Below are 16186 nucleotides of genomic sequence, written 5' to 3' on the forward strand. Positions count from 1 at the left end.
AGGGGGGGGGGGGGGTTGAGGAAGGAGAAAGAGGAGGGAAAAAGAGGTCATTCTCTCTCTTCAGAAATTTCCATTTCCAGAGGTGCCTGGGTGGCTCAGTCAGTTATGCGTTCAACTTGGTCTCAGGTCATGATTGGGTTCAAGCCCCACGTCTAGCTCTGTTGACGGCTCAGAGCCAGGAGCCTGCTTTGGATTCTGTGTCTCCCTCTCTCTCTGCCCTTCCCTCTCTGTCTCTCTCTCTCAAAAATAAATAAACATTAAAAAAAAAAAGCTTCCATGTCTGCAAACAAGGGTGAACACCTGAGTTCTCTTTCACTTTGGCCCTTTTCAGAATTAGGCAGCTCTCTTTACTTCCCTGGGTCTGTTTCTTTACCTGCAAAATAAAGGTTGTGGCCCATTTCTCAGGTCCGTCCCAGTGACACTGGGCAATCATAAGTGGTCGCACCATCTCTAGCACCGCCATGTTTCTACAGCTAACCTTCACCAGAACACGGTCCTCTGGCTGCACATTTTTTATCTGTGCAAAGCCAGAGCTGACGGAGCAGCTCCCTAGCTCCGCCCCAGTTCTGTTGGCATCTGGGTCCTCATCTGCACAGGGCACACCACCCCTCCCGATGTGGACCACCAAGGCCGGGCCAAGCAGGAGCCCACCAGAGAGCCCCTCCCTCCTGAGCCACAGAACCTAACATGGACTTAGACAAGCTCTCATGTCATTCTTGGGTGGAGTTATGGATGTTTCCCAAGTAGGGTTCAAGCCTCCTGACAACCACTAGACCCTAGAGTGGGCAGAGTCCAGAGACGTGGAGTCTCTCAACAAGGAAGCAGGCCCAGAGAAGTCCGAGCCTTGCTCACAACCAATACCAGAGTCCTGTCCTTTGCTTGTCCCTCAAAGGGACAGTAGAACAGGTTCCTCCTTTCTTCCTCAGTCCTCGGGAAAGGAGTGAAGGCCATGGTCTCCCATCCCCTCATCCCTCTGCCTCAGGAGTTGGAAATCTGAGAAGAGACAGTCCTGCATGCAAGCTACTGCTTTTCTCCTCCTGCTAGGCTCCCAGGAGCCATCGACGAGACAACCACGCTGAGACTATCTTGTCTCCTAACATTCATACAGCTCCTAAACCTTCCAAGAAGCTTCATGTTTGTGGTTTTGATCTTCTCCCCACACCTCACATCTGCATCTTTCCACTGGGCAGACGAGGCCAAGATCAAGTCTCTCTGTGGTGCCCAGGCTAGGCTGTAACATTACAAAGTCAAGTCCATGACCCCTCCTATGTCTGTTGACGTTAACCAAGAGCAGCAGAGCTATTTCAGCGGAAGCCTTGAGGTGGTCCTTGTGTGTCAAAGTTCTCAGACACTTTCTAACACTGGACTAACAAAAGAAGTGTCTAGCCAGGTCCCTTAGCAGCCCCTTGCTTCATTAGCCTCTCCAAGGTCACACTGCCTCTTTCCTCCACCCACCAAAGCCGGATAAAGTGGACACTGCCTGATCTGCAGCAGCAGTGACCCTGGCACCAGTCTTGGGCAGAGTCCGTTTCACCCTGAGCCTTTGCTAGAGGTACCATCTTACCCAAGTATCATACCTGAAGCCTTGGTATTAGGGAGTTCTTCCTTCCCCCACCAGGGGCCAAATCCCAAGTCACACTTACCGTATGCAAAATAATTCAGCATCAGGAAGTTGGGTTTGCTGTTAGGCAAAGGACAAAATCAGCCTCTGGAGTGTTAGAACATGTGAGCTTCTCTCTTTCATACCTGTACCCCCAGCATCAAGCACCACCCCAGCATAAGGCCACTCAGCAGGCTTATGGACTGAGCTTCTCAGGGTCTCTGCTCTTAATGAGCCACAGCCTTGGGGCATCAGGTAGGCCACCATCTGCAGGGAACATGTACAGGACATTATGGTCACGTCTCTGCAGAACCACTCCAGCCCTCATGGGTCAGGGTAGGCATCTCAGGGGAGCATCGTCTGTGAATAAATGACCATATCCAACTACTTTCAGTGAGTCCCTAGTTTCTAGCAACAGGAGAAGCCTGGAACCTTTCAGCTCTTTCACTTGGCATGAAACCCATCCTAATGTCTGCGTGGAAGGCCAGCTGGAGCGCTGCCGATGGACACATGTTTTAAATCTTTCCTAAGTACAGGGCAGCTTGGTACAAGAAACCTCTTACAACCCAGCTCTTTGGTTTCCCGAGCTGAGCATCCGTGGCTGCTGCGAGGCAGGTGGGTACAGACAAGTCTGCGAACAGCCGCCTGGATCCCATTGGGGTGGTTGGAAAACGAAAACTGCTCGAGTGTGCTTCGGATGAGCAGAGGTGACCTTGAAAGCACAGGCGGGGCAGCAGGGGACTACTACTGCAGACCCTTGAGGCTCCGACCAGGACAAAGAGCCCAACACTAGTCTGTTCAAGCTGGAGACCCGATGGGTGAGTTCCTCCCCTTTCTCTCCAGTAGCAAAACTCTGGAAACAGCTGGATTGCCAAGGGCAGCTCAGAAAAGGAGTAATGAATGGAATTTTGCTTTGTTAAGTGAGCTGAGGCGGAATGAAGATCAGAAGGAAGGGGAGGCTGGTGCCTATGACAGGCAAAGACAAAGGAAGGCCCGTGTTATCTGATGAAGGGTGACTGCGGGCACTCTCCTGACCCTTCCTTATCTACTTGGTGCATGTGAAAGGTGAGTTTAACAGGAATGACAGGCAGCAAAGCCTGCGGCATCTGACAATGCCCTTTGCCTCTATACCCCTTGGCAGAGGAGAGATGTGAGGCTCATTGGTTTTACTTAACTGTAATCCCCAAGAAAGAAAGGAGATGCCTAAAGGGTCCTACAGACGTGCTTGATCCTGGTTGAAACTTAAAGTTGCCTAGGGAGCCTTTATAAAATTACAGGTACTTGGACTTCACCCCACACCAATCAATCAATCAATCTCTGGACCAGTTTTTTTTTTTGGGTTATTTTGGGTGGGTTTTTTTTGGGGGGGGGGGAGTGGAGGAGGTTGGTTGTTTTTAAAGCTCTCCAGGTAAGTCTACTGTGTAGTTAAGGTTAAATTCAGAAAATCGTGATCTTAAACTAATGAAGCCCAAAGAATTCCAAACTGACTGGATACATTTTCTCCACCTGGGCGGCGGACTGAGCCCTGTTCTAACAGCAAGTTCAGGCTCAGTATCCCTTCCCAGGATAGCCCAGAAGACCAGGTTCCTGCTATGTCGCCACAGAGCACCAGGCAAATAACTTCAAATATTCAGCTTCGTAGTTTTCCTAGGGACCAGGGGCTAGACTGGTGGTTGGTTCAAGCCAGAACAGTCAGGCCTAGGGAGGAATGTTGCAATCTCAGAACCGAGCGGAAGCACCCACAATCTGAGAGCCTCCTTCCACAACCAGGACCCGGCATTCACTGGACCTGGCAGGGAAGGGACTGGCAGACACACAAGGAGGTAGTTGTGATCATTACAAGAAAATAAGGTGTTTTTCACGCTTCCTCTTTTCTATTTCTTGTGAATCTCTTCCTTAAAGACAGCTGTCACATTGTTTCCATGAGGTTGGGCAGAGACCAGCTAAAAAAGATTTTATGTAAAAGTCCAGTCTAGCTGGCAAGTTCCGTTCTGAATTACCAGTAGCCATTAAGTTACATTTCTGAGAGCTGCGGGGAAGAAAATACTTTCTTAGGTGATTCAGGAATACATTTTTTAATAGATTAGAGGTAAGGCCTAAAATTGCTTCCACCTCCCCACACCGACTTTCCCCTGCCCGCTGCCTAAATGCCCCAGATTTGTTCATACAAGGAAGGAAGACACAGATTTTTGGGTATCGATACCAGTGGCATAGCATTAACACAGTCCCAACCCCAAGTCCCACAGGTACAGAAGCGCCCTGCTGAATTATTGGTCAAGATGGGCAGAGTATTTAGACATCAGCTAGTTCCCAGGACAATTTAGGATTCACCTGAACATTCTAGTAACACAGGAGTCAGCCAAGTCTTTGTAAACATCCTGAGAGTAAATATTTCAGGACTGTGGGCCACGTAGCCTCTGTCACAAAGACTCAACCTTGCTGTTGCCGAGCGGAAGCACCCACAATCTGTAAGCAAGGCTGAATGGATAGGACCGTCATCCCAAAAATCCGACTTGCAAAAAGAGGCAGCCCAGGTTTCGTAGTTTGCTGACCCCTGCTCTGCCAACGTAGCTTCCATATACTGACCCGAGTGACATTTAATGGATGACAAAAAAGAATGACATGGAAAAAGACTGATATGGATTTAATGACAAATATTCCATATTGGTTGCTGAACACCAGAAAGCTGTCCAAGGAACCATCATTAAATAAAACACCCTGCAAATAAGGCAATTCCCACATATACAAGCGCACACACACAATTACTTTTAGATTCATTAAATTATTCACTATTTTAACAAATGGCTGTAAAATAATGTTACAGTGGAAGAAAATGTGCACACACTTCAGAAACACAGTTCAGACTGTCTATGAACACAGGTTCTCAATCTGTACTTTTTCACATATGTACAGCCTCTTGATCCTGAAGAGACCACATGGCTCAAGGGGTTAACTTTTCACCTTTTCTTTCCAACTCAGAGCTCAAGATTTGATCAAGCCATTTAACCAATTTAACCGCCTCAGGCTTGGCAAAGTAAAGGGCAGCCTGCACTTGACCAAACTCCCCAGGAAACAAATGATACACTTGCCTCCACCATCATTAATGAGTTCATGGGAGGAATCTTCAAATGAACATTTTTAAGGGAGAACCACAGTCAATGGGGCTGGCTGAAGAAACACAATTCTTAGACTAAACATGAGCAATAGCCTTCTGATTGCATTTAGACTCATGTAATGCAGCTCTGTTCCCTGAAGAATCTTAAGAAAAGTGGAATCACATTTTAAATGCACCATGAGAGTGGAGGTGTTCGTGGCTGGCCTGTTTTCTTCTGCTGAGGGATTTGCTCACAAAAGGGATACCAAAGTAGTAGCTGACTTTCTTACCCATGGTACCCCAGACAGGTCAATGAAATCCAAAGATTTCCACTGCCACTAAGTTACTTTATATTAGCTTCAATCTCCTTTCCCTGTTGAACTCTTTCTTGAGAGATGCCCATACGTAACATAGCTAAGACTGTGCAATGGCAGCAAAACACCAAATAACCCATAAAGTGGAGATCAATCCATGAATAATCAAAAGTTGGATGAGAGTTCAGAGGCACAAACTTGAGAGAACTTAAAACGGCTGGAAGAGGTAGATGTACATGATAAAAACAAACAAACAAAAAAAAACAAAAAAAAAACCACGCACGCACACAAAGGAATAAGATTACCTACAAACAGGCTATATTATTTTCAGAAGAGTCCTATACACTTAGTACTCAGTCTAAAGAGTCAGAATAAATAATGGACATTTACTTTGCTCATCGTACTCAACTAAAAAGAAATAAAGAATTAGTGTCTTCCAAAATTCTCTATCTTTTGAAAACCTGTATTATTTGCATTTGTAAATAGCAGTAAACTGATGCAGGGGACAAGATCAACAGGCATCACATAAGCCCAGAATTCTCAGGATTTTTTTTAAAGAAGGTGTTTTCATAAGGACAGAAACATGCTTTCCTACAGTCCCCAACGAGGTTCTTTGCTAAAACACAACTCATCAAGTACAAATTACCAGCACCCACGGAAAGGTTGCTAAAATCATAAAAACAATCTTGCAGTCTTTCTTCTCCTTCAAGTGTGTCCAACGGTCTGTGAAGATGCTTCCATGAAAACTACAGGGCAACTAACGATCACTGGTGAAGAAAACAATACTGCTTTCCACAACTCTAACTTCTAGAGGCTAAGCCAGGGGAGGAATTTTCACCACAGGTAACCAAAATCTGTACAACAGTCATCTAACTACAGCCCCCTACTAGAAATACAACCAACCTAAGACACCCTAATCATGTGACAAAGTCCAGCTCTGTCAACAAGGACATCTTTGGCCCTTCTAGACTAGCCTTAAGTTTTCCATGAAGCAGAAATTTTTCAGTGTCTTTATTTTACTACATAAATCAGGACGGGTAAGTCTTTCTAGCAGCTGAGCTGGAGAGCACAAAAGGTCAGGCTGTACCTATTCACACGGTCATCAGCCTCTCTTCAGAACAGCCTGCTGTACTCTTGTCCCCAGGCCTTCCCTATGACAGGGGTCATAATACTGATCTACCTCACAAAGATGTGAGAAACAACTAACAATCATTAAAAATCATAAAGCACTTTACAAATATAAAAGTGCTGTTTTGGCATTCATATAACAACCAGAAAACATTCATTGCTTGTGCTATTTGGCAATGTTGCATTTACACCTCTCCCCGCTTGTGCCCTCCTGGTGTAAAGCCTTGAGCTTTCTACTGTGCCTCCCTGTGTAGGAAAAAGAAATTTCTACTCAGACCAAAAGCCCATGTCAATATGGATGGAGAGGCTGTTCTATTATCTCCTCCATTACAACCAAGGGGGAAGGGTGCACTGGATACAGAGTGAAGGCAAATGAGACAAAGAAGCCTTGTACCCCAACATGTGAACATTTGCTTTCCTGGATTTCTCACATAAGGCTAGCAAAACTCTGAACAGGTTGACTTTCGTAGCAGGTCGCTGAGGCAGCTGTCACTGGTCTGAAATAAGCATCATGCTGACCTGGGAAAGGGAAAGTCACACATAATGGGGACAGTTTCATTTCCCTACACTTAGAAGATCACAAGTGAGACCTGAAATACTGGGCTTGGCACACACCTGACTTCCTCGTGGATCACCTTGTCCTCGCATGAAGCTAGACTATTTTAAAGGAAGTAGTAAATAACCAGGGGCAGGACCAAGATTACCCAGGTGATCTTAAAATCTGTTATGAATGAATTTCTACACCTCAGTATTGACCTTGGAACCAGAGTGTGTAGCTTTCCTGCCCAGTTTCCCCTGGATGTTCAAGATAGCAGCTAACTGGCTCAGAGAAAGGAAGGGAAGAATATATAAAATATCCTCTCCCATAGGATCGACAAGGTTCCTCTACTTTTCACGGGACTACAGCTGATGGGGAAGGGGGGCAGGGTTCGAACACTGGCTTAATGCCTGGTGTGACCAGGTTAGAATTATTCATACCCGCCTTTTATTTTATCCCATAACCCTCGCTCTAACCACACCGTCTCCCGATTCTCACAGGTCATCACAACCCTACCTACTCTATTGCCTGCCATCCTGTTCACTCCCCCACGCCCCCTAACACCCCTTCTTCAAGGTCCTCAAAGTGCTCTTTGCCCCCTACTCCGTGCATCTGAACAAGTCCTCGCACGTTCCCCTGGGGGAGGAGGCAGGCAACATAAAACACCCCCAAACAAGAGTTTACTCGACCCTCCCCTTCAAGACCCCCTAACACCCAAAGACTCCCCAGTCACCCTTGGATTGTCCCTCCCGCCCCTTCCCACGTCCTTCTACACGGTCTATCCCCGGAACACCTACTCCCCACATGCGCCCCCCCGCCCCCCCAGCGGCCTCCCCGCGGCCTGGCCCTAGCACAGGTGCAGCTTCTGGTGCTGCGCGAGGTGCGTTTTGTAGCGGAAGCCCTTGCCGCAGCCCGCGCACTTGTGCGGCTTGTTGCCGGTGTGGATGCGGCGGTGGCGGATCAGGTGCGAGCTCTGGATGAAGCTCTTGCCGCACTCGATGCACGTGTAGGGCTTCTCGCCCGTGTGCGTGCGCTGGTGCTGCGTGAGCGTCGAGAAGTCGCTGAAACGCTTCTCGCACTGGCCGCAGCGGAAGGGCTTCTCGCCCGTGTGCACGCGCAGGTGGTTCACCAGGTGCGAGTTGCGCCCGAAGCCCTTGCCGCACTCGCGGCACACGTAGGGCCGCTCGCCCGAGTGCGTGCGCTTGTGCGTGAACAGGTGCGAGCTGACGCTGAAGGTCTCGCCGCACTCGGAGCACATGTAGGGCTTCTCGCCCGTGTGCACGCGCTGGTGCTTCACCAGGTCTGAGCGCCAGCTGAAGCGCTTGCCGCACTCGCCGCAGCCGTGCGGCTTCTCGCCCGTGTGGATGCGCTGGTGGTTGGCCAGGTGCGAGCGGCGCACGAAGCCCTTGCCGCACTCGCCGCACGTGTANCAGCGCGGGCCCCGCCCCAAAGCTGCCGCCCACGCCCACCATGCCCACTACGGCTGCGCCGCACTCGCCCGCGAAGCCGAAGGGCTCCAGGCTGGCAGCGGCTGCGGCCTCCGCCAGGCGGTGGATGCGCTGGTGCTGCAGGAAGGCGGCGCCGGGGCTGAAGCTCTCCCCGCAGTCAGGGCAGATGGTGGGCGCGTCCATGATGCTGGCCATCAGGCTGTCGAGCTCTCCGAGGTCCAAGGCCACGGGATGGTGGAGCCGGCGGAAGCGGCGCTGGGCCGGCTTGTCGCCGCGGTGCCGACTCCCCAGGGAGAGGTGCCGCCGCCAGGGCAGCATGGGAGGGGGCGGCTGCTCCTCTTCGTCAAGCCGGTTCTCCCCGGCGCTCTCCTCCTCCTCCTCCTCTCCCTCCTCTTCCCGGGGGCTGCGAGAGATGCTATCGGACTCAGACAGTCCCGGGAACATCGCCATCTCAGCGACACCAGTCGGGTAATCTTCCTCGCGGAGAGCAGCCCCTTCTTCCTCACTCAGCAGCCCGTCTGCAACAGAAAGGGGGGCAATGGGGTGACTATACGTGATGCTCAAAAGGTGCTAAGAGTGAGGGCCACGGATTTATCCCTTCCCCCGGGCACTCTCAGCCTCTCTCCAAGGCGCCCACGATTCTAGCCTCTTTCCCACCTGGTGAGTCCCGGGGAAGGCCTACCGGATAGTGTGCTCTGAAACCTGGGGAGAGCTCACCCACCTAAGCAGAACTTAGGTTCTGCTCTGCAGAGCGGTCTGAAGGCCTGACAGTCTGCTTGAAATGGTCACTGTCCGGGCCAGGTGGGACTCTGTGGGACCTCAGAAGAGATGAGGTCTAACAGCTCCCAATGCATGTCGAGGCCCTGGCCTCCAAACACAGGACCGCTGCAGCCAACCACAAGGAAAGGCCGCCTGTCCTAAGCAGGTAATGGGCTGGTTTTTAAAATATTTGTTGGGCCAGAACAACAAACCACCACACCTTAAGGGTTTTACTCTGTAAGCCAGGCACGGGAAGTGACCGCGGGGGCCTAGAGACTGATTCAGAACACACACCTGCCCGCCTCTGGCGGTCATCTCCAAGCCGAGGGCATTCCAGAAACTTACTAAGATATGAAAAGACCACATGCCTGTATGCACTGCAGGGGAGGGTGGCAGGAAGTGGAGGATGTGTCACAGGGGAAAGAATGTAACTTTACAGTCTCAGCCATAAGGTATTTCAGTTCATTCCTGTCCCCCAGGCATGCCCAGGGCAGTATAAAGCAGTGGATGCCCAAAGGCAGAACCAAGGAGATGGATGGAGGGTCAGCGCTTACTCTTTCCAGGTCGGGAACAGCAAGGGACTTAACAGAGGCCTTGAGCACTTTGGGCATTCTCCACGTGACCCCGGGCAGTCACTTACCACTGAGTTTGCTTGTCTGCAAAGATGAAGGCTGTAACTGTGAACACCTGCATGCTCTGCTTGCTCAGTGCTGTGCTAAGTTTCTCTACGCAGCACCTCTACACTCTCCCAACAATCTGATGAGGGAGGTTCTGATCCTAGCTATATTCCCTCTCGTGTGGCTGCAAGGGTTCGTTGATAGCAGTGTTCTGTATGCTGTAAAGTGCTGCGCCAGTGAGGTCCCCTCTTCACACGTTAGCCAGTACTGCCCACCTCAGACTGAAGAAAAGGCTGCTCCTCAGGCTTCCAGTGGAACCGAATCTGTTCAACGGTGCCCGCTAGAGGACTCTCCCACAAAGAGTGCCGCCCCTGCTTCTAACTCTGGAGAAGCTAGAAATAACTGCGAGTGGGGCAACTTCCAAGGAAATGCCAGCTTCCTCCTCACCTGGGCAGATGTCAGACACCAGTTCCCTGTCTTCCAGGTCCCTTCCTTGAGCCGCATCCTGGGGATTGGAGCCCATCTCCTGCTCCGGGCGGTTTTCTCTCTTGTCTGCGTCCTCTGGATTAGAGCCCATTGTTTCTTCTGGGTCCCGTTCCCTGTCTTCTGAGTTCTCAAAATCAGAGCCCATCTCTTTGTCTTCCGAGTCCTGGGCTTCACACATGCCCCGTTTATCTTCTTGTTCCATCCAGGAAGGACGGGACAAGGGATGGGACCAGGGACCCCTGTTCCAGACAAAACACAGATAAAGGTCACGTCAGTCTGGCCTCCTGCCCTCACCGTTTCTGGCTTGGATTCCCGTGAAAATCAGGGGCATGGTCCAAGAAAGCATGTAGAGGTCCATGCCCCATGTGGCAAATCTCTGCCCCACCTCTCACTTTAAGATGCACAGAACCGAGTGCGAAGGAAGCTGGTCAGGGGGGCACAGAAGAGTGGCGGCTTACTCTGAGACTCCATGCCAACTCCCACTGGATACAAGTTAATCTGCTTCCATCTCTGAAGCCGATTATTCTGTCAACACGGCTTTTTAGCCTTAACAGTGGCTGCTCCCATTTTTCAGCTGAGAAAACATAAAGCTCAGAAAGAAGGCCCTGTTAGCCTCAGACGAACTTCTAAGCAGGAAAACCTCGTTAAACCAATGAGGACCTGCCGCTTTCCGACAAGCAGTGAGTCAAGATAGTTCAAGCTTTAGCAGGTCGGCAAGGGGTGGAAAAGGATGCAGGGACCCTCTATATTAGAAGCCATCTCTATAGCCCTATTACCTATTTTGCCTTATTTAATATACTTTAATTGTAGAGAGCCCTTAACAGGAACATGACCCTCACACAGTTGGGAACCCCTCTACAGAACAGAACATGTGAACTGCAGGAAGAAAATGACATCAGATTCCTAAACCTTTTGTAGATGTCAGGTTTACATTTAAAGGCCCCTCGCCAAGACTGAGCACTTGAGCCAAAAATAATCGGCTCCTGCCATCCGTCACTCCTACAGCTCATCTCCAGGCAGCAAAGATCTGGAACTGAGACTTTGAAGTGTCCAGCGTTTTCTGTGCCTCAGCAGCCCCCAAACAGGACTCGCAAGCAGATGGCTGAGCAAGATGTTCTCTCCTCGGCTGGGAGCTTTTCCCGCCTCTATAGAGAGGACTTCCCTAAGGCAGCCCTTGCTCTGCAGACTCTTGACAGTCTTGCCCCAAAGCCCACGGCAAGTCAGTTCACCTTTTTTTTTTAAATTTTTTTTAATGTTTTATTTATTTTTGAGAGAGAGACAGCATGAGCAGGGGAGGGTCAGAGAGAGAGGGAGACACAGACTCTGAAATAGGCTCCAGGCTCTGAGCTGGCAGTCAGCACAGAGCCCGACGCGGGGCTCGAACCCACGAACCGCAAGATCATGACCTAAGCCAAAGTCGGACGCTTAACCGACTAAGCCACCCAGGTGCCCCAAGTCAGTTAACCTCTTAACGGTCTTAGTGTCCTCATCAGTGCAAGGAGGACACTACTTAGCCCTTCTCGCAGGGAAGATGTCAGAAGGAAACATTAGGGGCACCTGGGTGGTTCAGGCGGTTGAGTGCCTGACTTCCGCTCAGGTGATCTCACGGCATGAGTTCTCACAGCATGAGCCCCACGTCAGGCTCTGTGCTGACAGCTCAGAGCCTGGAGCCTGCTTCGGATTCCGTGTCTCCCTCTCTCGCTGCTCCCTTCCACACTCCCACTCCCTCTCTCTCAAAAATAAATAAACATTAAAAATTTTTTTAAAGAAGGAAACATTAAAAAAAAAAGCGCTTTTGGGAGTGACTGGGTGGCTCAGTTGGTTAAGCATCCAACTGTGTCTCGGGTCATGATCTCAAGGTTTGTGAGTTAAAGCTCCGCGACGGGCTCTGTGCTGACATCAGAGCCTGAAGCCTCCTTCAGATTCTGTGTCTCACTCTCTCTGCCCCTTCCCCCCCCNAAAATAAATAAACATTAAAAAATTTTTTAAAGAAGGAAACATTAAAAAAAAGCGCTTTTGGGAGTGACTGGGTGGCTCAGTTTTTATGCATCCAACTGTGTCTCGGGTCATGATCTCAAGGTTTGTGAGTTAAAGCTCCGCGACGGGCTCTGTGCTGACATCAGAGCCTGAAGCCTCCTTCAGATTCTGTGTCTCACTCTCTCTGCCCCTTCCCCCCCCATACTCTGTCTTTCAAAAATAAATGTTTAAAAAATTTTTTAAAAAGCACTTTGGAAAACACTGTAGAGAGGACTGATAACTCTTGAGTTTTACAAATTGATCCCCATGAGAATATACATGTCACTTCTCTTTTTAATATGAAATACACAGATTATTTCTCTTTTTTTAAGTCCTGATTCTGTTCCAGCTCAGCTCAGACACACTGGCACCACCATAATTTTGACAGATTCACTGTCCTAACTAGCATATTATATCCTTTCTCAAAGATAAGGATATACTCCCTAGAGTAGAGTGAAAACTCACGCCTGTCCCTTGAACATCGTAAGAAAATGGCTGTGTCTGAGAATGTTCAGGCAGCAGTGTCCAGCAATGTAGCTGAGCTCCTTCGGAATATATAGTTTAAAATGCAGGTTCTGGGGCGCCTGGGTAGTTCAGTCAGTTGAGTGTCTGACCCTTGATTTTGGCCCCCAGGGTTGTGGGATCGAGCCCCACATCAGGCTCCACGCTGAGCTGAAGCTTGGCGTTTCACCTCTAAACCTTTTAAAGAGGACACAAGACCTTCTTAGTACCTCAGAGCAGAAACAGAATCAGAGTACTTTCTGATTTATGATCTCTCAGGAACCAAGAGATAATTTATACCAGAGGCAGTAAGCAAAGAAAACAGTTTTTATAGATGTAAGCAGGCAAAAGGAAAAGAGGCAGAGGCTGAGTCCCCCAGATGGGGCTGGGATATGGAAGTTCATGGCTGCCACACTCAGAATGAAGAAGGTTACAAGCTCCCAAAGGAAACATGGCCGGGTCCTCCTTCGCACCACGAGAGGGAAGATTAGGTATGCTCTAAAAAGAGTGGGGAGCTCCTGGCACCTAGAGGGACACCATTCATGGTGCCACAACTACTGGGATTTCTTCAAAGTGCATTCATGTTACAGCAAACCTGGAAATCTGCATGCCCCCAGTGTGGATTCGGTGCCATTCACACCAGCACATCATGGGGTCCCAGGCGGCTACTTAAAAAAATTTTTTTTTAACATTTTTTATTTATTTCTGAGAGAGAGAGAGACAGCGTGCGAAGGGGGAGGTCAGAGAGAGAGAGGAAGACACAGAATCTGAAGCAGGCTCCAGGCTCTGAGCTGTCAGCACAGAGCCCGATGCGGGGCTGGAACCCATGAACCATGAGATCATGACCTGAGCCGAAGTCGGCCGCCCAACCGACTGAGCCACCCAGGCGCCCCTAGAGAAGGCTATTTAGAAGTAAGGAAAGGCAGTCATGATATATTGTTAGATGAAAACTAGCTGGTTTTAAAAAAAAAAAATCTCATTTTGTTTATTAGTATTTACATACTAGCATATGTATATCTACACATACACATACAGGTTCAGAGGGGAAAACCAGAACACGATTTATTGAGCTGCTAATCAAACCATCTCCTGGCTCCTTGTAAGGATTGTGCATCATTTAATCTTTACAACCCCATGATGAAGCGTATGACCTTCAGCTCCAGAGACAGACACGGGCGCAGAAGCTGTGACTAGTTCAAGGTCATACAGGTCATCTGTGGCACCGCAGAGATTCAAACCCCTGCAGTAGAGAGTTCCAGGGCCCACCTTCTCAGCCAGAAGCCTAGGGTGTTGCTTGGGATCACTCTTCCTTTTTGTGAACATCTGTATTTTCTACAATAAGATACATTTTTTTTTATCAGCAAAAAAGCCAACTTTGTCTAGTGTGACAAGATACGTTAAAGGAAAGGCTACAACAAGAAGACAAGCACAGAAGTGTCTATCTGCATCTAGACAGGACTTCATCTTTAGACCTGTTATCTCAACACTGCGGTATAACTGAAATGTCCGTCAGGAGTGCTGGAAGCACTTCTTGGTCCAACTCCTTGCCAATTCATTCTCAAAATAAAAACTAGCAACATGTTTTCTTGGGCAAGGCCAGGGTGGGGTAATGAATGGGTGGCGGGGCCCCGTGACAGGTCTGTGGCTAGCCTGCCCGACGTTCAAATCCTCTCCTCCCTGTCCACTACTGTGCCTTGTGCAAGTTACTTGACCTTGCCCATCCTCAGATTCTGTACCCGTGAAAACAAGTATGCTGCCGCCTAGCCTGTAAGATTTGTTCCTTATATCCTATAGGATTTGTAAAAGCACTAGGCGTATAGTAGAGACACAATGTTATGAAACTTAATCCAGCTTCTAGATATAAAAAATTACACACACACACACACACACACACACACACACCTCCTAAACTGAAGGTCACAGCTATATTCAACGAGAATGGCCTTTAGCAGGTACAAGGCTCTATTAATGACCAGCCCACCCTATGGACACAAGAACCAGGGAGGGGCTAGCTGCCTGGGGGAGCTGGGGTGACAGAAGCAGGTTGAGTTCCACATGGGTTTGGAGATGTTGAGAACACATCTTGTATTCAGTGAGTAGAAGCAAGCTAAATGAGGTGCATGTGTAAGGGACAGCCCCTCCCAAGCAGGAGACAGAAGTTTAAGGGGTGGGGGTGGGGGACCAAACAGGTAATGGTGGGAGCAGTCAGGCAGACAAGATTAATTCGGTGTCTATTTCTAATCACTGAACTAGCAGCCATTGGAAAGAGCCCAGATTTTTGATCAGCACAGAGACTGTGCTGTGTGACTTTGAGTATCTGCCCCCACTGGGGCAGAACGTACCTGAGAGTTGATCCAAGGAGGCACCACTGTCAGCTTCATTAGACATTTTCGATGGCAACTTTTGTTTCCTCAATTAGCACAGCAAGCGGTTAACTCCCCAAATGCCGACCCCCCACCCCCACCCCTTTCTCGTGGGTGCAAATCACCTCAGGGTGGGGTCAGTCAACTTGGCCAAGGCTGCTCAAACCCTAGCTTTTAGACCTTGTGATATTTTCATGTCTCCTCCTCGTACCCCAAACCCCCCAACTCAAAAATGAGTAATGTTATTACCCTATGAAGTCACTAGGAAAATGCTCAAGGGCCTTCTACACACACTCCACCCCATTTCAAAGATCAAAGTGAAGATAATGCTACAGGGGGTATAAAGGATGTCTGAAGGAGGAAAGAAGGGAAATGGAATGAGGTAGGGGAAGAGGAAGTGAGGCAGTAGCAGAGCCAGAGATGAGAATTTAACCAGAGTTTACTGGCCCGTTTTCCCAGAGGCCCCCTGTGGGGTTCTCTACAAATCCAGGCCTCTGCAAAAGCAAGAGCCCCACCACTTCATGGAATCAATGGAATTTCCGGGAGCGTCGTGGGGCAGACAAGCGCACACCTGTCCCCTTGCCCTCCTGAAAGATAGAGCACTGGCTGGGGCGCCTGGGGGGCTCAGTCGGTTAAGCGTCCGTCCGACTTCGGCTCAGGTCATGATCTCACGGTTTCTGAGTTCGAGCCTCGCATCAGGCTCTGTGCGGGCAGCTATCTCAGAGCCTGGAGCCTGCTTCAGATTCTGTGTCTCCCTCTCTCTCTCTGACCCTCCCCTGCTCACGCTGTCTCTCTCTCTCTCTCTCTCAGAAATAAACAAAAGTGGCAAAAAATAAAAAGATAGAGCACTGGCTGTCTTTCTCCAGGGTATCTGGCACAGACGGCACTTGTCTGGCCACCTCTGGCCAGGGTGAGTGGGGTGGAGCGACGTGCCCCCAGTGCCCCTGCGGTGAGACGTCTCCCACTGGGCGATACAGCTGATTGGACCCCGATAATCCCGTCATTCTGGGACGCCAACACAGAGGCTCACCAGCCCTGTTCTACACATAAAACACCGAAGCTCAGCAGATGCGCTGCAGGTGACGCAGCTCCTAGGCGCGTCGTGGGCCCAGCCTTGGCACCGGCGCTTGGGAAGGGGCGCTGGCAGGTGCTGAGCCCCGGGAACCGGGGGAGTGCGCGGCCCACCAGGGGACCTGGGCAGGCAGAGGGGTGGCCCTGCTCACAGGCCTCCCCCTCCCAGGTCCAGGCTGGGGGGCGGCCAGGCGGGGGAGTCATGTGCCACGGCCACTGCCAGGTGGCCGGGGGCCAGGCCGGCGGGGGCG

At 50.0% G+C, this 16186-nt stretch overlaps 1 protein-coding gene across 1 annotated transcript; it reads right to left on the reverse strand.

The window, feature by feature from the left end:
• Positions 1–7477: 7477 nt before the first annotated feature.
• Positions 7478–10223, reverse strand: ZNF697 (zinc finger protein 697). The gene is given in 3 exon segments (XM_077767543.1): positions 7478–8100; positions 8102–8640; positions 9946–10223. Coding segments are annotated over 3 exon segments (1359 nt in total). The 5' UTR covers positions 10187–10223; the 3' UTR covers positions 7478–7521.
• Positions 10224–16186: the final 5963 nt, after the last annotated feature.

The sequence above is a fragment of the Crocuta crocuta genome, unplaced genomic scaffold, assembly GCF_008692635.1.
Source record: "Crocuta crocuta isolate KB4526 unplaced genomic scaffold, BGI_CrCroc_1.0 scaffold180, whole genome shotgun sequence".
Classification (NCBI taxonomy): domain Eukaryota; kingdom Metazoa; phylum Chordata; class Mammalia; order Carnivora; family Hyaenidae; genus Crocuta; species Crocuta crocuta.